Source organism: Pelmatolapia mariae, linkage group LG22 (genome assembly GCF_036321145.2).
Source record: "Pelmatolapia mariae isolate MD_Pm_ZW linkage group LG22, Pm_UMD_F_2, whole genome shotgun sequence".
Lineage (NCBI taxonomy): Eukaryota > Metazoa > Chordata > Actinopteri > Cichliformes > Cichlidae > Pelmatolapia > Pelmatolapia mariae.
The window spans coordinates 4,449,590-4,474,688 of record NC_086245.2 but is presented as its reverse complement, the minus strand read 5'-3'; the positions used below and the strand labels follow the sequence as shown (position 1 = coordinate 4,474,688).

Below are 25,099 nucleotides of genomic sequence, written 5' to 3'. Positions count from 1 at the left end.
ACGACGGCATGACCGCGATGAGCAGGGTCAGGGTCAGGGGGTTGCTGGGGAAGCTTGAGTGTATTTAACCCCAGCAAAACACGGTGAGTGATTCTTTAATGGGAATCGGAGCTCTGTGAACATCCTGTTGTGTGAATGTTGCACGTATCTGGATCCCTGCAGCCAAGAGATTCTAACTCAGGAGGTGTTCACGCATCACTTCCTGTTTGGCAGCACATCTGGACAAAGAGCTGTAGTTTTTAGACTGAGCTGTGGTAGGACAGCAGCACTCAGAGCTCCACAGTCTCTGCAGGACTTTATTTCCACTTTTCTTCCTTTCATGTGTATAAAATTCACCAATTACGTTCTAACAAATATGGATCAGGTGGACAGAAACTCTGGACTCTGTAACAGTGAGATCGATGCTCAGGCTGAGCTTTGACACAAACCAGAGTAGTTTGGGTCATTAGTGGGTCAGAAAGTGCCAGAAAACTCCATGGAAACCAAATAAATCAGTGACCCGCACCGACTGTTTCCTCAGACTCGACCTGTCACAGTTATTGACGGGACAATCAAGACGTGGGTGTCAGCTTCAATCGCTCTTTTCCCGCTTTTACAAGCTCCAGCACTGGTTGCTCGCTGGCAGCCTCCCGCTCCCACAGCTCGGCTTGGCTCGGCCCGCCGCACATGTGGTACAATTAGCCTTCGCTTCATCGCGCATGTGTTCCTGGTTTCTGTGGTATTTCAGTCATTTCTGAGCTCCCACGGGAACCGCAAAAGCCCCGCCGACCAGCCGCGGGGGCAAACCGAAGACTTCTGAGGTGTGCAGTTAAAGGTGGCAGTAAAGATGATGAGCTCTGTGAAGCACACACGAGGGAACACAGCGAATGGATGTGTGAGAGCATTACAGATGCTTTAGTTACACAGAACGATCAAATATTAATACTCAGGTAAATAAACTGTTTTGGTTTGTTTGCAATTTAGAATTAGGATCATTCATTTGTAATAATTATAATTATACAATAATGAGTTTGATTATATGTCAGAGTGAGTTTCAGTGTGAAGCTGCATCAGCTGACTGATCTTCTTCTTCTGTAGCTTAAAATCAACTCGTTCCTCTTTGAGGATGTATGAAGGTAAATATCTGCATGGTCTCATTGGAAGCCTGGAAGTATTGTCCCAAACATCAAATCTTATTTTGAAGGAATCACTGGGAACTTGCTGACTGATTGTTAAACTTGTGTCGGTAGAACTGTGAGGTTTTCAGACTCTTTATGATCTGAGCAGAATTTAAAATTCAGACGTTTTGTGTTTGGCTCAGTGAGTGACGAGGTCGCAGCCTGAGCGCACCGTGCTGTGCAGACTGCACTGCTGCTCTCTTCATGCACAAAGTGCAAATATTGCTGCAAAATCCTCAAACAACAGCACGCCAGAAAGTCACGGAGCAACATGGTAATACAAACCGGGGCTCGTGCTGAGAGGGTCGAGGTCAGTCGGAGGTTGGAGGTCATCGGGTCATGAAGCTGGTGATAAATTTAGACCATAAAGCCCTGAGTGTGCCTTCAGGCGTCGTCTCACACCACAGGTCTGTGAGCTGAACAGAAAAACTAAAGGTGGCATGTGTGTGTGCGGGGGGGGGCTTTAATGGCTTTTTGCTTCAAAACTGAGTCACTCCCCAAAGACACTCACACTAACTTGTGCAACATCGCTAAGGTCTAAAGTTAGGAGCGTGGGCAGGTGGCTGCAGGTGTGCAGTCCGGGCCGAGCAGGTATTCAAGTCCAGCTCAGGTGGACGTGACCAACAAGGCTTGCAAACATCATCCAAACACATTCTTGCAGCAACAAAACAACACGAGTGACTAAAAATGTCTCCCAATCCCAGGAGTCCTTCCTCCATCTTTACTTTACAGTCTATGCTTTGAATGAGCTCTGGTTTCCTTCCTGAGCTGTGTTCAAATCAGCACACAGTGTAACTTTGTCCAAACCTGCAGTCACACATGAATGAAAACTCTGTCACGCACCTATTTTACATCCTCTCTGAGCACAACACGAGCGCCTGCAGCCACGCGCCTGTGTGAAGTCAGCTGGAGCGGGTCCTTCAGCGCCCGCTAACCAACAGAGCGTCCTGCAGCGGGGGACGCAGACCCCTCTGAAACACACGAGAGCCCCTGCGTCCCCCTGAAAACATCTAAAAATCAGATGTTTTCCATCTCCAGCCCTCCGCCCAGCAGGGACCTGTAAAGCCCACAGAATTACATCAGAGGGAAACAGAGGAGGAAGAGAGGAGAGAGGGAGGAAAAATTCTTCAAGTATGAGAAAATTTTACTGCACTCCTCCTCCCCTCCTCTTTCTCTCTCCGTCCATCACCCTCCTCGTCCTCCTCCTGCCGGTCAGTCAGTGAGAGAGCCGGACTGAGACGAGACTTCAGCACCGCTGAGGGAAACTCTCACCTCTCTGAGCAGGTAGGATGCTGCTGCAGGAACAAACTCTGCTGGGTTTACACCTGAGAGCGAGGTTCATAAAGATTTAATATTAATGTAACGCAGAGGAGGATTTCATTTGAAAATTCATCATTTAAACAGCAGAACTGTGCAGCCATGATTGTTGCTTTTCTTTATTCGAGGATGAGGGTGAAACGAGCAGCTGCTGTTTGACATTGAGTGCCGACGTCTTTCATTTATTTTAAATTGCTCAGATATTTATCTCTTTATTTTTTATGAGCTTTGCAAAAACATGAGTTTCATATTTTGGTGATTTTTATGACTTTTACAAATAAACTGAAAACATTTGTTTTTATTTGTTGGTTGATAAAAAACAGATTTAATTGTTGGACTTTTGAACATTTGTCTGTTTTCTGTCAGTTTAACGACCAAATTAATTGGATCTTATCAGCTGTAGCTTCACAGGGGAGCATTTGTGGGTTTTAGTGATAATAATTGGCAGCAAATGGAACAGATTCATGTTTTTAAGACATTCATTCATCTAAAAAAAATCATGATTTTTTTTACGATGTGAAACGTGCCGACTGCTGCAGAACTGTGAAGGAAATCATACAGCAAATATCCAAATCAGGATTTTACAGAGAACCAGGCAGTAATGATGCAGAAATACAGACAAAGTAAAAATGTTTTCAGTTTTATGTATAAAGACAAAGATCAGAGTGACTCGTGCATGTAATAACACGTCCTGCAGCAGAATCGATGCAGGGTTATGTTTGGACGTCGTCTCTGTGACACTGAAGTCTCCGTCCTCTGTGATGGACTCAATCAAATAACTGCTTTGATTAAAAAAAATAAAAAAAATCTGCTATTTCAGGCATCAACAAGTCAATCAGCAACCTGCAGGACTAAAAACCTAAAGCATTTCATGACTGCCAATAACTGCAGTTCCTCTAATGCCCACATGTTAAAACATCTGACTTGACAGCAGAATCAAACATTTACAGGTTTACAAGCAGCTAAATAGCTACTTTCCCCCTTCACGGTAACTGTGTACTGCTGCTAGCTTCATCTCTGAACTGCTTCTTTTTAATGCACTTATCTGACCAATAGCATGGCTGCTGTGAGGGTACACACACAGTCCTTCCTAACATCAAGCAAACATGGAATCTCTATGACATCATGGATGCGATGCACCCACTTTATGGAAGCAGCTTGCTAACTGGGCTAGCTAGTATTAGCATTTACCTTAGCGCTCCGCCCTGTTGTCCATATATGCTAACTGGGTTGCAAAAACACTGAGCCCTGAAAACACAGAATCCAGAAACCAGCGGCTGATGTCACAGTAACAACTTCCATTTTTTATATACAGTCTGTGTTGCACCCACAGCTGCCAGGATTTCCTCACTGGACTCTTATTGCTGTGATCCTCTGTGGTCTCGGGGAAGCTTTTGGCCAAAGCATGTAAATGTGCTTCCTGATGTTCCTGATCTTTCATCATTCTGTTAGCACAAATGTTAAAGTTTCACAAAGTCAAACCTGTTTCCTGTTTCTGAGACCTGAGATCAGTCGTGTATGTCTGAAGGTTATGACTGTGTTACTCTATATTAACTAGGTAATAATAGTTTCTGGAGTGGCACCCCTGCTTGTTGGTTTGAAGTCTGACTCTTTTAATCTGGAATCGCCAGAAGAACATTTAAAGGGTTTATAAATATAAGATCTCCATAGACATTTCATGAAATGCCTCCTGGTCATTGCAGTGCTATCAAATGATTAACCTGAGTGTGGGCGTGGAGCCACAGGTTTGTCAGTGAGGGAACAGCCTCCAGCAGCACTGAGAGTAAAGGTGAAGAGCACATGAGAAGCCTTCATTGTGTATTTTGAGAATTTGTATTGGCCTCCTGAGGTTCTCCCGTAGCAGCTGGAACAGCTGTCACAGGCAGGTATTTACAAGGTAATCGTTCTCACTTAGACCCACGGAGCAGAAACTGGCCGAGGTCCAGACGGAGATCTAAATCACACCACACATGCAGAAACCTCTGTGTGTGTCGGTCGAGTTAGCAGCAGAGAAACGTGGACAGACAGAGAGGAAAGGTAGAAGGCTCGGGTTCAGTTCCAGAGCTGAGCTGAAGCAGAGACATGATGGACGAGCGGCACTCAGAGAGTCCTGAAGACATCTGCATCACACGCAAAGACCAAAATATAACTTCTAGAGGAAAAAAGAATTAAATGTGAGCGCACGTGATCACATGTCTGAAAGTTAAATTATTCTTATAGGAGGCTTTAAAATAGCCAAAGACTAGTCAGGCCGGTGCAAGCTGAAGCTGAAGGTCATCCAATGAAGACGCATCAGGATCCACTCATCACAGCTTCACTGCAGACATGCTCGTTTCACTCCAGTGGACTTGGTCATAAAAATGCTGAGAGGACACATGGGTGGTTACTGAGGCCGGCAGTCGAGTGGGCGCTCCACGGTGCTGCTCTCGGGATTCGCAGCATTTACCTGAAATAAAAACTGAACTGTGACCAGGTGTAAATGACATGATTCATAAATTACTAAGTAACAAATTCTACAACAGAAAAATATGAAAGTCGATTTGAAGTGATGGCTGTGCTGTTGTGGACGAGCGCGTTCAGACCTGCTGCATCAGGTCTGTCAGGTGTTTCCCTGCACACAGGCGGTTAGACTCAGATCTGTGAGTCTAGCCGCTAACATGGGATTATAATCTGCTCTCTGTGTGCTTCTACTGCTCTGGATGAGTTTCTTAAAACAGTTTCATTTGGAATGGATTAAGTCAGTCATGATGCTTAAGTGCATATGTGTGAGGAAGCTGGAGAAGCAGCATTGGCTGCTGTGCATCACTGTTTCCTGTTAGTTTGTCTCAGTCTCAGATACACTGTGAAAAAAAGAAAGATGCTACTGTCCTCTGGGACTGGCCAGACGATCCACAGAGCTACTTGTTGCTCATAAATATGCTAACAATGCAAAAATGTAAAGTAAAAGTTATGTAACCAGGAGGAGTTTGCAGTGTTTCCTCCTGCACATGAACAGGATTTACATGGTAGATTTAGGGTGTAAGCATCTAAAGAAGCCTTACAAACCTTCACAGAGCTTCAGTTTTGTCTCTCAGTCATTTCAAACTCTAAACTGGGATCTGTTTCCTCAGATGCTCCACACGTAATCGGCTATTTGGGGCCAAATTGCACTTGAAGTAATATTCCGCGTTGCCAGGCCCCGGCCTGATCCGCATGTCAGAAAATCGGCTGCAGGATAACAAGCTACTCTTTCAGACCAAGTTACTTTTTCCATCAGGTTTTTATTGGCCGCCATGCTCCACTGACGGGCCCATAAACAGCTAATGGCCCCCTATTCCCGCTAATTGTAGCCAAAGTGGAGTCTGCTGCGCTAACATGAAATTTAAGGTGAGCTTAAATGTGTAATTCTGTGTCTCTTCCAGTGGGAAAACCCATGGAGTGCAAAGGCGAGAGGAAAAAATCCATCACCTCTGTGACTGAAGCGAAGTGAGAGCAGGTCCAGATCTGCAGATTCATTCCAACTGAGACCTGGAAGCAACCGGCTCCGCTGTTACCGGCAAACGTCCGTCAGCATCGATTTCCCGAGCGGTCCGGCATCTTTCTCCTCAAACACCCAGGGAAGTCTTCTCCTGGTGCCACCCCGGCGATGCTTCCTTTCATCCCACGCCTCCTCCTCTTCCTCCTCCTGGCCGGCCCAGCCCTCCTGACCCCGTCGACCTCCAAAGAGCTACAGTTAAGGGGTCAAAGGACACCAAGGGACACCAAGCAGGACTCCTTCAAGGTGATTAAGGGGTTAGCTGAGATAAATGGGCCGACTCACGGCAGGTCAAGTGGTCATCTGGGTTAAACGAGGGTCAGTGTGGTTAAAAGGTTCAGGGAATTCTTCTTTATCTGCTTTTATTTGATGGCCCCTGTAACGCCTGACTCCTCGATCACAGGAGTTTTAAGTTTTCATATCTGTCTGCAGATGATTCCTTATTGCAGGAAGAAGCCAGTGAAGGCCAGTAATGAACATACAGGCATCTCATTGTTAGGACGTTTGAATCCAGAAATCTGCTCAGGACATGATGCAAAAGCCAACTGCACAGTTCAGTTCCAAGCCGTCTGCAGTCCAAACAAAGAATAAATTGCAGAGGCCTATCATCAACAAAATCTCGATGTGTTTTAACTGATGACTGACGTCTTTGCTGCCCTGCGCTCCAGCACATTTTAATGTTGGAAAAAGCAGAAAGTTAAAGCCATAAGCCTCCTGCACCTCCTGTAATATATCTACCCCGGCATCGCCGGACTAATGTGCAAATGCGAATTTGTCTGGAACCTTTTTGTTGAGCTCCAGTTTCCAGCGGGCACAGAACAAGCTCAACTGGATAGACAAACAGCCAATCAGAGGAGCTGCGATGAAGGATAATGCTAATGGACTCTTTCAGAAATGACACTTTGTGCTCCAGTCCGCTTCTGAGAGCAGCAGCGATTATTTCATGCCGAGCTCAGTAACATGAACAAAGGTGGCGCAGATGTGCTGCAAGAAATCCACAAAAACCTGAAAAAGTCCAAACGCAGTCAGGAAGACGACTCAAAGGTTTAGACTCAAACACACTGATGGGAAGATGGATAATAAGACACAGGAGGACTCAATCAGGACAACAGGAACGTAGAAACATGAGAAGCCATATGTGGAACCAACCAGCAGAACACAGCAGGAAGAAAAGTGAAAGCATAACAACAAAGTGCAATGATTGGTGTTTTCTGCTGTTGCAGGTGGTCATCTCAGAGGGCTGTGCCACTCAGGGTGATGCATCTGATGGGAGTAAAGGAGGTAAAGAGTCTGACATGAAGCAAGAACATCCAGAAACTGTAGTTTTTCTCCTGGTCACAGCAGTGCAGGGGGGGTGTAGCTCAGCTCCTACTGCAGAATATAATCACAACCAAATGTCCTCGTTTGCAGGTAAAGAAATTGACCTGGCACCTGGTTCTCCTCTGGTTCTGACCCATAAGATCAAACTGGTTCCCTCAGATTTGGCGTCTGGGTCTGGATCTTGTGGATGCGACGCCGACTTTGCTCCACTGCGGGAGCGGCTGGAGAGGCTGGAGAGGGAGGTGTCAGCCCTCCGGGAGACGTGTGGAGGGGCTGAAGGAAACTGCTGCAGCTCAAACGAAAGCAAAGGTAAAACTGGATATTTCTATTAGATCGACCATGTTTCCTACCTTCAGTATTTATCTGTAGAGCAGAAGGACGCGACTATCACGGTAAAGAGGGCACACTTTTATGTCAACAGCACTCTTACAGAGAGCTAACAAACCTCCGTTACAGAGTTCCCTCAGGAGGTGGAGGAGACCAAAGAAGGAGATAAAAACCTGGTTCAGTGGGTGGTGACAAACTCTCTGTAACGGCTGCGTGTTTAACAAGCTGACAGATCAACTTAAAAGGTGGTAAAAGATCAACATGTGACTCATCTGTTGTAAAGTTAGACTTATTTTTTACATATTCCACCAAATCACAATAACAGTCACTGGCAGGCACTTAATATTTAAGCTAAAGGCATACAGTAATACAGGAAATACCCAACAATCATATGAGCCCCTATTAGCACGTACTTGGCGACAGTGGGAAGGAAAACTAGTTCATGCCTTCATTACTTCCAGGCTGGACTACTGTAATTCGTTATTATCAGGATATCCTAAAAACTCGCTGAAAAGTCTTCAGTTAATCCAAAATGCTGCAGCAAGAATACTGACAGGGACTAGAAAGAGAGAGCATATTTCTCCTGTTTTGGCTTCCCTTCATTGGCTTCCTGTTAAATCCAGAATTGAATTCAAAATCCTGCTCCTCACTTACAAGGTCTTAAATAATCAGGCCCCATCTTATCTTAATGACCTTGTAGTACCATATCACCCTATTAGAGCACTTCGCTCTCGCTCTGCAGGCTTACTTGCTGTTCCTAGAGTATTTAAAAGTAGAATGGGAGGGAGAGCCTTCAGTTTTCAGGCCCCTCTTCTGTGGAACCAGCTTCCAGTTTGGATTCGGGAGACAGACACTATCTCTACTTTTAAGATTAGGCTTAAAACTTTCCTTTTTGCTAAAGCATATAGTTAGGGCTGGACCAGGTGACCCTGAATCCTCCCTTAGTTATGCTGCAATAGACGTAGGCTGCCGGGGATTCCCATGATGCATTGAGTTTTTCCTTTCCAGTCACCTTCTCACTCACTATGTGTTAATAGACCTCTCTGCATCGAATCATATCTGTTATTAATCTCTGTCTCTCGTCCACAGCATGTCTTTCATCCTGTTTTCCTTCTTTCACCCCAACCGGTCGCAGCAGATGGCCGCCCCTCCCTGAGCCTGGTTCTGCCGGAGGTTTCTTCCTGTTAAAAGGGAGTTTTTCCTTCCCACTGTCGCCAAAGTGCTTGCTCATAGGGGGTCATATGATATGATTGTTGGGTTTTTCTCTGTATTTATTATTGTGCTATCTACTGTACAATATAAAGCGCCTTGAGGCGACTTTTGTTGTGATTTGGCGCTGTATAAATAAAATTGAATTGAATTGAATTGAATTTGAAAAACTCGCTTTTAACTGGAAAGCTCCATCAGAACCAGGCTGAGGGAGGGACGATCATTTGCCGTGAGCGGTTCAGGGTGAGGGAAGAAGAAATGAACAAATGTCCAAGTTACTAACATCAAGGTGTTCTCCAGAGCATCAGTGTGTGAATGTTAGACACAAAGCATAGAAACAGGGCTTTAATGGGTGAATGTTGTATAAAGAGCTTGGCGTGAGTAGAAGAAGTCACCTGATCGAGCCCTACGATAACTTTCACCTCTTTATGACCTCTCAAACTCAGCACTTTTCCCTTCTTAGATCACTGAAGCCAGCGAGGAGCCGATCTGATGCTTCATGGACTTTTATAATTTTAGCATCTTCATTTTAAATATTCTTAAAGTTCATCACATGCCAAAGCTTTAAATGACCGGCTGTATTTCTGTCATTTTCATAGAAAAACCACATTTTCATGTCACGTCCTTTACACTAAACATTAAATGAAACGTGAAACGTTTTTCATTCACATGCAAAAAAATGAAAATTCAAACTGAATTTGAGACAGTGATCAAAATCATTCGTCATGCATGAACGAATTCTTTATACCAGGCTGGAAAAAATGACGTTTTTTCATACAAGAGGACTCAAAAGACTTAAAACAGCTGGAGGTGCAGGACCTGCATACAAACCTTTAACAGACACAAAGTCGAGGTCGTGTTTGTTCCACCTCAGTGCCAAAAATCCAAAAATAATAAATGAAATAATCAAATGTTTTCAAACTTTATCAGAAAGACGTGCAGCAGATCGTGAGTCATGTTTTCAAGGCCTCGAAGCTTCGAGAAGAAATAAGTTCTGGAGCTTTAGGAAAGCCGAGGTTTTCCATCACATGGCTCCAAAGTCACTCACAGTTGATTTCATCAGTGTGGAGCTGATGATGTCCTGCAGGAGCTCCACAGTATGAACCCCAACCAGCCAAAAATCCACTCTAAGAGCACCTGAAGCATGTTGGTGTGGTTAGCAAACAGAAAATCCGGACCAAATGGAGCAATCAGCTCACGCATGGATGCAAAGTAAATATAAACCGAACTCTGGGACAACGAGCAATAATCTTATTTATGAAAATAAACACTCGGGATGTTTGGGAGGATTCTGTGGCTGCTGATCAAAGAGACGCAAGCACACAAACAGAAAAACATCGCAATGAGAGAAGGAAACACGAGAGAACAGCGATTAATACGAGTCTGCACCAGCAGGCGCTAACCTCCCCGCCGCGCAGCACGGCAGCGCTCAGCATACAGAGCAGCAGTCGAGGGGCTTACAGCGGCTAATCTTTAGCTTGTAATTACAGTGAAAATGACCCAAGATGTTGTTGGTCTGCAGCACAGTGTGTGTTCATAGCAACATCTGTTTAACAAACACTGGACTCTATTAGATTTGTTAAAGAAACGCTCCCTGTGTGCGCTCCAGGTTTTTTTACTGCTGAATTCTTGTTTTGTGAGGGCATCGCTCTGCAGCAGCGTCTGTGACAGCAGCGTCACTCCAAACATCGACAACAGCCCACACCAAACGTGTACCTGATGCCAAAAATGACACGCCGGAGGAACGGGCCATGATGAGACAGAGGTGCCGCTCTTTGTTTCCCAGGACGTCACTTTTCAGTCTTTGCTTCATGATGACACTCGGATTTATAAACCTTCCTTTTCACTCGCATTTATCGTATTTCTACAAAACACAGAGTGTCAACAGCCGAACAGCAGCGCAGGATCCATCGACTGCATTACTGTGTGAATCTGCCTCGCACCGTGACCTCGAGCAATAACAGACCAATGAGAGGCCACAGACATGTCTCTGCTGACGATTAGCTCTCTGAGCATGTGCTTTCTATTCTGTACGTCCTGTTTTTGTCTTTGTTTGTTTTTAAGTTAATTTCTTGAAAAAGTTTCTCATAATTTCACATAGAAGTATACAAACATTTATCTGCGTGCACGATGAAGGTTTTCTGCAGTTCGGTAACGATTACAAGCGAAACACAGGAAGTGTCGTCTGTGAAGGTTCTCAGTCACCCAGCTCATCGTGGGCTAAGAAGCGTCTGGACTATCCTCTACTTAATCACATTAGCCAGGCGTGAGTCGGTCGTAGGTCACAATCAGCCAAACTTTCAGCTCATTGTGAAACCTAGCCCCACCCTATCATGTGATGTCCTGAGGTCAGGTGGCCCAGGATGTGAGTGGGCGTTTAAATCTAAGGCTCAGTGACCCACAGTGAGAGGCGTTAGCTACACGTGGAGGAAACCGGGAACACTGATGAACGTTAACACTGAATGAATGAAATATGAAACATCTAATACAGAGCAAAGTGAAATGAAAATGAAAATGAAAGTTATTTGACTTTATTTAACTACTTTTCACACATTAATGGGCAGTTACCTGTTGAATATTTCACCACCATCTGTTATTATGTGTTCTAATAGTTTTATGTTAATCTAATAAAAAAGTAAAGTAGACTAAAGCTGTATTCTACTAATAGAATATGTGTTCTTCTTTGAGTCTGACTGTGTGATTGGATCATTTTCAGAGATGTGAGCTGTGTGTGTGTACTTGTATTACCTGAAACATGGGGACCCATAGATTGTGAGGGTATGGAGGTCTGATTTGTGTTAGGGGGAATAAAAGCAGGTGATTATGGAGACTCATTAGGAAAGGAATTAAAGTGTAATTTACTCCAAAATCATTACCCAAAACTGGATGATGTGAGTGTGTTTGTATTACTGCAACTGTGTGGCCGTAGATCCCATGGTAAGTCTAAATCACTCCATCTTAGTGAAAAAGTTAATGTCCTGTTTTTAGTTTAGCTTCAGGAAAGTGAATGTTTTGTCTTCTGAAGTGATGGAAACGGGAGAGGACTGTTTCTGTGTCTCTGTCTTCAGCTCTGTGCCCAGTGTGATCTCAGCCCCCATCTCCGCCCAGTCCACCCTCTGCACAGCAACAACACACACACACACACACACACACACACACACACACACACACACACACATGTCTGGTTTGCTATCCTCGTGGGGACATCCCATTGACATAATGCTTTCCCTAGCCCCTTACCCTAACCCTAACCATTAAAAATGAATGCCTAACCCTAACCCTTACCCTAAACCTAACCATAACCTAATTGTAACCCTGACAGTAAAACCGCATTTTGAGTGTGAAAATTGCTTTCAACCCCGAGGGGACCTGGATTTTGGTCCCCACGGTGCAGAAAGTCCCCACCAGGATAGTAAAAGTCAGATTTTGGTCCCCACCAGGATAGTACGAACCCGTACACACATACACACACACACACACACACACACACACACACACAGGGGATAATCAGTCACAACATGGCTGTGTTACACTCTATTTAGAGAGGATTAGACGTCCACCCCCCTTCACTCTACCCCCAAAACTGAGGCAGTTCAACAAAGGAAGAATATCTGGTTCTAACTCATTCAAGACGCTTCATTCATCCTCCAACAAACCACATTTATGACTGAACTGATGCTGATGGCCGCCTTATGTTTTGGATATCTAAGAATGCATTTGACCTAGTCAATACTATGATGCAGGATATCTACATACCATTAATTCTTCAATCTTAAATATGATCAGCCTATCTCTAATAATCAGCTATGTACCACAGGCCTTCAAGCTGGCTGTAGTTAAACCTTTACTTAAAAAGCATCTCTAGACCCAGCAGTCTTAGCTAATTATAGGCCAATCTCCAACCTTCCTTTTATATCAAAAATCCGTGAAAGAGTAGTTGTCAAACAGCTAACAGATCATCTGCAGAGGAGTGGCTTATTTGAAGAGTTTCAGTCAGGTTTCAGAGCTCATCACAGCACAGAAACAGCTTTAGTGAAGGTTACAAATGATCTTCTTATGGCCTCTGACAGTGGACTCATCTCTGTGCTTGTCCTGCTAGACAAGCACAGAGATATCGATACTGTCGACCATAATATCCTATTAGATCAGGGGTCGGCAACCTTTTTGATGATGAGTGCATCTAAAATTTCCTCAGAAGTCAGTGTGCCATATGATTGCATTAGCAATAAATGTAATAACGCTCTATATTAACAGTTACACACTATATAGAACAACTTCACAGAATTATATTTGTTTGCAGATGTTGGCAGCTATCAGCGAATAGTTATCAGCTATTTTGCAACATATAAAGACTTTTTATCCATAACAGCAAATGAACTGTACAAGAGAAAATGCAAATGCTATTTATGGTCTCCTCACAACAATGATAAGAAAAGTAAACTAAGCCAATATGGCATGTTTGTTAATACGGAGATACACATGTTAATGTGATCTCTGGTCTCCCACTCAGAGACACAGGTCTCCCAGTGTCCAGCATTCAGAGGCTACCTGAGGACACTCATGTGAGAGAAAATCTGCTCACACAGATATGTAGAGCCAAATACTGTCAATAAGGCCTCTGCAATGTTCTGAAGACAGTTAAACTTGTCAGGTAGTGATGTCCAGCAGGTGAACATGCAGCTCCATGAACACGCACAGCTGTGGATTCCAGCTGCCCCCCTCTCCCTGTTAATGCCCTACCTGGCCCCCCTGGCAAAACTTTGCTAGACCCGCCCCTGCACAGTTACCAGCTGTCAGCTACTTAGAAAAGGATCCTGGTGTTATTTGTCTCTCAGAAACAGTTCATAACTTCCCTTCAACTCATTCATGTCACCTAAAAGGTAAACCTGTTTCTCCATCACCTGTTCAGCTCTGATGATTCAGTAAGGACATCTCCTGGTTTCATCTTCATGTTTCCCTCTCACCACATATCCAAACCGACATCATGACCAGCAGCTTTACAGCTGTGGCTCCAGCAAACATCAGCTGATACTAGAAATTAATATTAAATAAATTCTAACAACAGCTGATCAAGCTTAAACGTGCTGCTGTTGTTTAGCGTGACATCTGCTGGTTTCCTCTTTCTGGCACAAAGTGGGCGATAAACAAACAAGAGAGAAAAGCCGATCAGCTGATCATTGATCAGTTTCATGATTGAAGTAGAAACAGGAGAGGGAGGGGGAGAGAATGAGAGAAGAAGAGGAAGCTGCAGCGTAACGACAGAATAAATCCAGCTTTGTGTCTTTTTCCATTCTAGCTGAAGTTCGGGACAAACTGTGTTCCTTTTCAGCTCAATACGAAACGCGTAATATTTTCTCTGAATACGAGACGATTTCATTTTTACGGGACGGTTGGCAACTCTACTAACTAACCTTGTGAATAAAATAAAGTTCACTATCAGTAACATCATAGCACCCACCCAGCTGTATAGAAACTCCTTCATGCTAGCTAGTACGCAGCACGAGTTATTGTAACTGACTGTAAAAAGTCAGCACAACGAAAATAAACTAAACTTGGTTTATATCTGACCCAGATAGACTGCAGGTCATAACTTCTTACCTGAAGTTCAGTTCACCTGAAACTCGGACCGGCAGCCGCCTCGGGTCTCTCCTCCTCCTGCCTCCCCTTTCCCTCATCCACCTGCTGGCCTCTGTGGAAGCTCCGCCACAGCCACCACCAAACAACTGAGTTATTTTTACACATCAGCCAACATCTGGACAATCCACCATCTTTAATACCGTTACATCGGCCCATTTGCCCGGTGGGCCGATGACCAGTCCAGCTATGGTCGTGCCATCAGTTAACCCTTTGCGTGCCAGCTGTGGCACTCATGCCCAGGGTTGCCGACCCCTGTATTAGAGCGATTAGAGCACGCTGTAGGTATTAAAGGTACTGCGCTGCAGTGGTTTGTATCATATCTATCTAATAGACTCCAATTTGTACATGTAAATGGAGAGTCCTCTTCACACACTAAGGTCAACTATGGAGTTCCACAGGGTTCAGTGCTAGGACCAATTCTGTTTACATTATACATGCTTCCTTTAGGCAGTATCATCAGAAGACATAGTATATATATTTTCACTGCTATGCTGATGACACCCAGCTCTATCTGTCCATGAAGCCAGATAACACACACTCAGCTTTCCAAAAAAGGAAGTCAGAATTTCTTTTAGGATCTCTGAACTGATGTCACAGATATTGTAGCATGGTTCAAAATGGTTTAAACTGAATTTAGCTTGTTGTCGTGGTGATCATGAACCTGTTCTTGACCTCTTCCTGTCCATCAGGTGCAGGATGCTCCATCAAACCAGAGACCAAGGAGTGCCCCAGTGAGTGCAGTGATCAGGGTCGCTGCGAGGATGGCAAGTGCGTCTGCTTTCCTGGATTCACCGGGCCAGACTGCAGCCAGTCCAACTGTCCCGGGGACTGCAGCAACAACGGGAAGTGTGTGAATGTTCAGTGCGTGTGCGATCCTGGTTTCACCGGTCCTGACTGCTCCCTGAGATCCTGCCCCGATAACTGCAACAATCAAGGCAGGTGTGTGAACGGCAAGTGTGTGTGCAACAGTGGCTTCACAGGTCCCAGCTGCTCTGATGAATCCTGTCCCGGAAACTGCAAAAAAAGAGGGGTCTGTGTTAACGGACAGTGCGTGTGCAAACCTGGTTTCACCGGTCATGACTGCTCCCTGAGATCCTGCCCCGATAACTGCAACAATCAAGGCAGGTGTGTGAACGGCAAGTGTGTGTGCAACAGTGGTTTCACAGGTCCCAGCTGCTCTGATGAATCCTGTCCTGGAAACTGCAAAAAAAGAGGGGTCTGTGTTAACGGGCAGTGCGTGTGCAATCCTGGTTTCACCGGTCATGACTGCTCCCTGAGATCCTGCCCCGATAACTGCAACAATCAAGGCAGGTGTGTGAATGGCAAGTGTGTGTGCAACAGTGGCTTCACAGGTTCCAGCTGCCTCAACAAATCCTGCCCCAGCAACTGCAACAGGAGGGGGCGCTGCATTAACGGGCAGTGTGTGTGTAATCCTGGATTCGCTGGGCCAGACTGTTTAAAGAGGACATGCCCAGACAACTGCAATGACCGTGGGAGGTGTGTTAATGGTAAATGTGTATGCAACAGTGGCTTCACCGGTGCAGATTGCTCTGAGGCAGTCTGTCCTGAAAACTGCAACAACAGGGGGCGCTGTGTGGATGGACAGTGTGTTTGTGATGATGGATTCACTGGCGAGGATTGCTCCGAAAGAACATGCCCAAATGACTGCAACGACCGTGGCAGGTGTGTTAATGGTAAATGCACATGTGACAGCGGATTCACAGGTGACGACTGCTCTGAAAACACCTGCCCCAACAACTGCAACAACAGAGGGCGCTGTGTTAACGGACAATGTGTCTGTGAGGATGGATTCAGTGCTGTAGACTGCTCTGAAAAAACCTGTCTAAACAGCTGCAACAACAGGGGGCGCTGTGTTAACGGACAGTGTGTTTGTGATGATGGATTCACTGGTGCAGACTGCAGTGCTAAAGGCTGCCCCAACAACTGCAACAACAGAGGGCGCTGTGTTAACGGACAGTGTGTTTGTAATGATGGATTCACTGGTGCAGACTGCTCTGAAAAAACCTGTCTAAACAGCTGCAACAACAGGGGGCGCTGTGTAAATGGACAGTGTGTTTGTGATGATGGATTCACTGGCGAGGATTGCTCCGAAAGAACATGCCCAAATGACTGCAACGACCGTGGCAGGTGTGTTAATGGTAAATGCACATGTGACAGCGGATTCACAGGTGACGACTGCTCTGAAAACACCTGCCCCAACAACTGCAACAACAGAGGGCGCTGTGTTAACGGACAATGTGTCTGTGAGGATGGATTCACTGGTGCAGACTGCAGTGTTAAAGGCTGCCCCAACAACTGCAACAACAGGGGGCGCTGCTTCAGAGGGAGCTGCACGTGTCGTCGGGGGTTCACAGGACCAGACTGTAGCCAGTGTCAGGAGGGGATGACTGGGCCCAACTGTGATGTTGGTGAGTCAAATCTTCTATTTATGTTCTGCATATCTATCTATCTATCTATCTATCTATCTATCTATCTATCTATCTATGCTCCCAGTGTAAATCCTATAATTCACTATTTTAAGAAAGCCAGCTTGTTTATTTCCCCACCAAGCCTCTTTAAATTTGACTTGGTAGGCTTGGCTTTAACCACAAATAGCCAAGAGTTGGTTACATTTATGGTGGGGGCACGGACGGAACCAGAAGCTGAACAATAAGGTGGGAAATGAAGCCAAAGCATCAAAACTGCACTTCCTGTAATGTCCGGTTGAGTGAATCCTGACAGATTACTTTGCCCAACATTACAGCAGGAAAAAATGTCAACAGTCTGGTAGACAAACATCTTGATGTATGCTCAATCAACCAGGTAAGTAAATCCCCAAGGTTTGAAAATGTTCATCTGGATGTAGAGCTTTCAGTGGTAGAAACGTTTCTCATCCAAGTGACTTCTTCAGCCACCTGGATGAGTGACGAAACGTTTCTCCTACATCTACGTCCAGATGAACAGAATCAAACCTTGGGGATCTGGTAAACAAACATATGTTTTGTCCCTGTAGATAATAATCTCTTAACATCAACTACACCCAGGGAGAATTTCTTAAAAGTTGAAGTATGCATAGTGGTGTGGGTTAAAGTTAGGGACATGGTTACGTTGGTGTATGTCTTTCCTTTATTTTGTGTAAAATGCATGTTTGTGTCTCATTCTTATCTGAAGAACATTTGTTCACCATGAGAGGATCACATTTAATCGCAGTGGGAATAAATGTGCAAAACCACACATTTCTTCTAAAACTGTCATTCTGGGGTTGTTTAATTTAATACAGTTTTGCAGCATCAGTCGAGCTGCGCACTTCTTTCAGCCATGTTTTCTTCTTGTTGTTGTTGTTGCCATTGTTGTTACCAGGGTGTGGTAGCCTATTAGCACGCCTGTTTGGAGGCTGTTCACGCTGCAGTGTCCGAGTGACGGAGCAGTTTCATTACCAGAGCGGTAGGGTCCAGACCCCATGCCCATAAAAACTCCCTCAGACAGCTGCACAGGACAGCCGCGTGTGTGTGAGAGTGTTAAGTGTTTTCCCAAATGCAACTGACCACTTACTGGACTGGAGGGAGGGATGTCCCACAGCCTGACAGCCCACTGAGTAAACACAGAGTGGGCAGTGTGAAGTATGTTTCCATCCACCTGCTGCAGAGACCCCAGTAATGACATAATCAGGAGAAACTGTTGGCATATTTAAATGATGCAAAAAAGTTTGATTGGAAACAGATTTTTTGTGAACGTTTCACTGATTTTCTTTCCTAAACATAGCTACAGATGCAAATACATGACACTGAGCCAGCATCCAAATATTATGATTTCCTTTAGCAAACGTTGCCTTTTCACATTATTTTGGACAGTTGTCATTTATTTTTTTAAAACATGCAAGTTTTTAAATAATTATATTATTTTGGGGGAACTGGATATTTCACTCCAGTTTATGACCACGCGCTGGTCAGAGATGATGGTTGGTTTCCCAGTGCATCATGGGAATCCCCAGCAGCCTACACCTATTGCAGCATAACTAAGGGAGGATTCAGGGTCACCTGGTCCAGCCCTAACTATATGCTTTAGCAAAAAGGAAAGTTTGAAGCCTAATCTTAAAAGTAGAGATAGTGTCTGTCTCCTGAATCCAAACTGGAAGCTGGTTCCACAGAAGAGGGGCCTGAAAACTGAAGGCTCTGCCTCCCATTCTACTTTTAAATACTCTAGGAACAGCAAGTAAGCCTGCAGTGTGAGAGCGAAGTGCTCTAATAGGGTGATATGGTACTACAAGGTCATTAAGATAAGATGGGGCCTGATTATTTAAGACCTTGTATGTGAGGAGCAGGATTTTGAATTCTGGATTTAACAGGAAGCCAATGAAGGGAAGCCAATACAGGAGAAATCTGTTCTCTCTTTCTGGTCCCTGTCAGGACTCTTGCTGCAGCATTTTGGATTAACTGAAGGCTTTTCAGTGAGTTTTTAGGACTTCCTGATGTAATGTAAATAGAATTGGTCCTAGCGCTGAACCCTGTGGAACTCCATAATTAACCTCAGTGTGTGAAGAGGACTTCAGATATGATACAAACCACTGCAGCACAGTACCTGTAATACCTACAGCATGTTCTAATCGCTGTACTGAAATATTACCAGCTGTAAAAACAAAGTGCTGCATTCGTTTCCAGCTGAGCTGCTTTGCAGTGCAGGTTCTTGACTTGCTGCTTCCTCCAAATATCATATATTCATTATTCTCCACTGTTGTTAAGGAGTCATAGCAGTGGGACATGCTAAGTACTGAAAAGACAGTCACAGCTTCATCATGTTGATGCCATTACTGGCCCAGTGTGAGACAAAGTGCTCTCAGAGAAAACAACTGAAATGTCTGCCTGAACATCAAAAGGCACTTCTAGATTTCTTTAAAGTGTTTGATTAAAAACACTCAAACGTGCACATTTTATTCTGATAAATGTTTATTTTAGTTTTTGTGTCTTTAAATGTATGTTTGTGTTGATGTGCATTCCACATGATGGCCGTGGGCTATAAGTTTAATCAGTTGTTGACACACAAACCCAACAAACATCAAAACGTTGTGGCAGCTGAAATCGATAAAGCTTAAAGGAACCATCACGCAAAACAGAACAGTGAGAGTTGACGTAAAGCAGCGATAAAACCACAAAGGACACAGTCTGATAGACACAGACACAAAGCAGATGGGATCCAACAAAGAAATATTCATCAGTCTGATGACGTTTATGTGCAAAAGAAACTGTTTGATGGAATAATGTGGCAGAATGGGGACGTTTTTATTGTGAAGGCGCTCAGCCAAATAATGCTTCTTTACATGTATAACATGCACGCTGAACATCAGTAGCTGCCTTCCACGAGCAGCGGATTTTTCAGTTTGCCTGTTGGAGGCTGATCGAGGCTGATCGAGGCTGATCGAGGCTGCCTCTGTGAGCCGTAGGTGTTGGTTTGTTTACTGCGCCTGTGTTTGTGCTGCTGCGCTGTGAGGGATTTAAACCATCCCAGAGGAAGTTTGAAATAAAGTCACGACGTTCCCTCTGGGAGGAAATAAAGTTAATCCAGACGCAGCAGTGACAGGAGACAAGAGGCGGGGTCATTGCCGAGTCCGTCGGGCTGTTTTCACGAGCTGACTAAAGAACACACTGATGGGAGAAGAGCAGCAGAAGGTTGGATAAGATAAGCTTCTTTGTATTTTTACTTCTTTTCATTAAAGATTTTTGTGAAGGACAAACAACTGAATACAACTGAAGCTGCTGTATTTTAAATAGAGCCAACACAGCTGTGGTGCAGAGGTTACACACATGTGGGGTCAAACTCTGTGTAGAAGTATTCATTTAAAGGTATTTTGATGATTACTTCTATACAGTACTGTAACAGTGCAGTAAAAATAGTATGCACCTTTAAAGGTAACCTGACGTTTTGCAGTGTTACAGTGGACACACTGTTGCATTAAGCACACAGGAATATTAATGTAAGTTAGAGTGCAAACGCAAATAATGAGCATTTCTGATGTATTATCGCCTCAGTAAACTTATAGTGAATGCAAGCAGCTTCTTTCACTTCCACATCACTGAGTCCTGTTTGTGGTCACCAGCAGATTCCTCTCCTAGCTCTCGATCGGTCTCAGCCAGCTCCTGCTGCTTTTCAATTTTCCCCTCAAAGACTGAAATCTGCCTCTTCTTCCTCATCTGAGCTCATGCTGTGGCTCGGAAATCACGGACCTGGATATGAGCCTTAATGAGAAAACCACCCCTCATCACTGGAGCAGTATCATTTTCAACCTGAACATCAGATAGAATAGTTTGTCCTGTTGTGGTGGTGCCAGGGAGCTGATGGTTTAAGATTTCATTAAGGCTGATGCCAAACTCTGATAAATGCATCACTTTGGTTTGGGTAAGATGGATGAGAAAAACCCTCCTGCTGCAGGACAAACACTTCGCTTGTTCCACTGCATCAATCACAGGAGAGAGAAAACCAGGAGGAAGAAGACCTGCAGGGTTATTCACCAGTGTCGACTACACGGTGCATGAAACAGGCAAGTTTGTGATGAGGTGACTAAACTGTGGCGCCGATGATGTTCATCTGTAAAGAAACTTGTGTGTGATCCATCTGCAAGTTACTGAATACAGACATTATTATTATTATCCATTGTTCAGTTAATTGCAGTAAAACCTCTGCTACACTGCAGGGAGACGCTCAGGCTGAACCATGTGACTCGCAGCAGGTCGCATAATATGGACTGTTGTGTTTGTTGTCACCTGATGAGTGGAAGAGCTTGAAACGTCACTCCTGGATTATACTGCCCCAAATATATTCCTTCTCTCACCCCAACCAATCACAGCAGATGGCCCCGCCCCTCCCTCAGCCTGGTTCTGCTGGAGGTTTCTTCCTGTTAAAAGGGAGTTTTTCCTTCCCACTGTCGCCAAAGTGCTGCTCATAGGGGGTCATATGATTGTTGGGTTTTTCTCTGTGTGTATTATTGTAGGATCTACTGTACAATATAAAGCGCCTCGAGGCGACTGCTGTTGTGATTTGTTGTTGTATAAATAAAACTTAATTGAATATTTGCTCAGTAAACGTGCAGTTTTTTTAAACAGTTGATAGCATGTTCTGTGGATTGGCAGTCTGCTGTGCTCCACTTTCAGTGGTGGTCATGTAAAGGTGGAGAGGGCTGAGAGTGGTAGGCTGGCTCGCTTCAGCCACTGGGACAGGGTGGAGCTGCTGTTGTGCCTCCTTCCCAGATGCCATGGTGTTGGTGGATGAAGCCAGGTCATCTACCAGGTGAAGAGGTCGTGTTTGTTGTTGTGCTGCTAGCTACTTCGCCTCTGTCCTATAACATGAGGTCAGCTGCTTCCACTAAAGCAGGAATGTTGCTGAACAGGTGTTTTTGCCACACAAACACATGGAGACAAACGCACACGCTGGTATTAGCATGCCTGAGTCTCATTGTGCAGCTAAGTCTGTGTTTCTCTCTTTCAGTCATGTCTGGTGTTTCCCGGCTGAGCACTCAGGACATCACAGACACGTCAGTCGCTTTGGTTTGGACTCCGCCTCCTGTCCAGTATGAGACCTACTACATCACCTTCACCAGCCAGGTACGCGGCAGGTTTAACTTTAAAGTCTTTGAGTTTCACTTCTCTACCTCTTCAGTGGTTCTTTGGCAAACACGCACAGACTCCAGCATTAGATCACCTGAACTGAATTCATCAGTTTAACTGAAAGCAGCAAAAAAAGGAAAAAATCTGAAGTTTCATTCTTAAAGAAACGTCTGTTCCCAGAGAGGGGCACACTTTCTCCTGTGAGACGTTTGTGTTGATCTGAAACTCTGCCCATGTTAGACAGAAGCATCCACCATTGTAACTGCATATACAATACATACAGTAATATACATGTTGTCCTATGACTCAGACCAATTCTGTTTCCAATATGGAAAAGCAGAAACACCCCATTTAAAACTGAATAAGGAAATTTTTAATAAAATGAATAAAATGTGAAGCCAGCTGCTGTTTTTCTCTCGCACTGTGGAACCACACGGAGACAGTCCAGTAAAAATCTGTTCGGCTCACGCACATATTTCCATAATTCACATAACAGATCCGCAGTGGAGAGCCAGTCCTCACTGTCCCCTTATCCAGGACCTTCACCAGGTCATGTAGAGAGGGTGGAGCAGTGTGGAGGACACGCTGTCCAAAGACGGTTTCTCCTCAGTGAAGTTTCCAAAGAGGTCTGCAGGCCGTTGTGAGCAACGTTCACAGCCTGAAGCACAAAACTGCTGAGCTCAAAATGAACTTCAAACATTTGACACACACCATAAAAATCCTGCTTTATGTGACCGCAATAACAACAATCACAGTTTGTCTGCAAACCTTAGAGGATATCCAAAGTGTAAGTGATGGTGGTGTGTTAGTCTTTTATTTTGAAGGACACGAACAGTCTGTCACTTCCATGACAAACACCTGTAAGAATGATCTGTGAGGTTGGGCTGCGGTGCCAGAGGAGATCTCTGGGCTCCATAAACACTAAATTACTGCAGATTTTATGACGTTAAACTTCGGTGACTCCGTCCGCTGAGCGCAGGTTTGAGACCAGAGCGCCACTTTCATGTTTCCGTGACTGGAAGTGAAACTCAGCGTCTCCAGATGGCGGCGAAAGTCACAATTTTGAAATTTCAAAGTCAATTAAACAGAGAAATGTAACCTACAGTATTTTTTTCTTCGGGGGGTCATTTTAGCTACCACTCAAAGGTTTAGGAGGTGGAGGTTTACACATCCGCTCGGTTGCTGGTTCACTTTCCAGCTGGAGACAGAGCTCTGTTTTGGGGTCATGTCAGTAGGTGCATGTGGAGGAAAGCTACCCACTGCAGTGACCCCTCGTGACAGGGGAGCTGGCCTTGTCGGGAATGTGCCAGGAGATTTAGATGGAGCTGCTTTTTACGTCTTTTTTCCATGTAATTTGCAAATATTTAATAAACATCAGTAACCGTGGTTACTAGAGTGGGTTTGATTTGGAAAGTGATGGGGACATAAATTTGTAGGAGTGTCAGGATCCTGCCGGGTTTGGACCGATCAGCGCTGTGTGGACTCTGGTAGTCCCACATCCACCTGTACAGTAGCCACTCACTGTCTTTAAAAACCCAGCGTCCACCTTTATGCATAAACTCATCAGCCTCTACAATACTCACTGTTAACGACTTACTGTGATGAAGACGACTGTATTCAGTGTTATTAATACATGACACCATGAAGCAAATACTCAGAGTTTTGTGAAGTTTTATTATTTAAAAAAATTATTAGCAGTGTTGCTAAGCAACTAATTTTACATGTTTGAACTTCATAAGACGCTAATATTTCTTAGAGGTGCCTTTAATAAAAACTGCCTGATCCTGGTTCTGTTGGAGTTCTTCCTTCCACCGTCGCCGAGTTCTTGCTCATAGGACTTGATTTTTGGAGGTTTTCTCTCTAAAACAGCAAAAATCAGTTGTGAATGATTCAGACTGAGTTAGTCTGAGCTGGGACACGGCACACAGACGTGTGTTTTCAGGTCAAAGCACTTTCTCTTTAAACCTCGGGCATTGCAGAGGTATGATGAGTCATCTAAAAATTAATTTGGTTTAAAAAAATATCCTCATGGATCCTGATGGCTTTAATTATGACAGGACAGTTTGACAGTAAAAAAGAAAGATGGAGGAGACACGTAACAGACTCGCCCCAGAGTGGCTGCTCAGCCCACCACCCACCCTCCAGGCAGGGCAGGGATTTTCACCAACCTTCATTCTGTTGACAAAGAGTTTAAAAACCATTCACTATATATAGAAACAACCCATCTGTCTCTCCTGTGAAAAAGAATAATAGTAATTATGTATCAGTTAATGTCGGGCTGATGTTTGCAGCAGTGAGAGCAGAGCAGCTGCAGGAGGACGGCCAGCTCATGGATTTCCTTTTTCGTCTGCTTTCCCTCCGTTCAATTCATTTTGGCTTTTCGTTTAAAGCCAAACTGGTTCCATCTCAGCCGGATGCGCTTGGCAGTCGGAGCCCATGTGGAAGACACTAACACCTCATCTCCTGCTTTAATCATGTGTTGCATTTCCTGCTGATTCTCCTCAAACCACATTTGAGCACTTTCATTTGCTTCCCTCACAGGAACCTTAAAGCGCTGACTGTGAGTGTCGTTAGCGACAGTGTTAGCAACACAAACACAATCATATCATCGTGCGCTGGACAAAAATAAACTGCAACATAGCAACAACGTCCTCGGTCCGCTCCTCTGATGTAACCGCCTGTAGGGGGCGCAGTAGCGTAGCTTTGTCTTTGGTGATGAAGCTGTTCATCATTTGCTCGCTTGTAACAGCCAAGCGTGCAAGTTTGTGCAAATGAGTTCAAGGTGTTTCAGTTTGAAGCAAATCGGCCGCGTTAGCCGAGACTGTTTAAAGTGATGTTTGCAGGACAGAGCAACAACAGGACGTGCAAATATGTAAAAGTGAGCTGCAGTTTAGAAACCATGAATGTGTATTTGGAGCCAGAAATAAGGATGTGATTGTTTCTGAGAGGACGTCATGCACAGAGACCTGCTGTGGGACAGTGAGAAAAACACCGAGTGGGTGTGGCTTATTTGGCAGCACAGC

At 44.6% G+C, this 25,099-nt stretch overlaps 1 protein-coding gene across 1 annotated transcript in view; it reads left to right on the top strand.

The window, feature by feature from the left end:
* The first annotated feature begins 6,099 nt into the window (after nucleotides 1-6,099).
* LOC134619924 (tenascin) overlaps nucleotides 6,100-25,099 on the top strand; it is a 39,849-nt gene continuing 20,849 nt past the window's right edge. Inside the window, exons 1-7 of the mRNA XM_063465691.1 lie at nucleotides 6,100-6,234; nucleotides 6,442-6,453; nucleotides 7,212-7,269; nucleotides 7,399-7,617; nucleotides 15,171-15,792; nucleotides 16,630-16,910; nucleotides 21,958-22,073. Coding sequence (XP_063321761.1) covers nucleotides 6,100-6,234; nucleotides 6,442-6,453; nucleotides 7,212-7,269; nucleotides 7,399-7,617; nucleotides 15,171-15,792; nucleotides 16,630-16,910; nucleotides 21,958-22,073 — 1,443 coding nt within the window. The remainder of the gene's footprint in view (nucleotides 6,235-6,441; nucleotides 6,454-7,211; nucleotides 7,270-7,398; nucleotides 7,618-15,170; nucleotides 15,793-16,629; nucleotides 16,911-21,957; nucleotides 22,074-25,099) is intronic.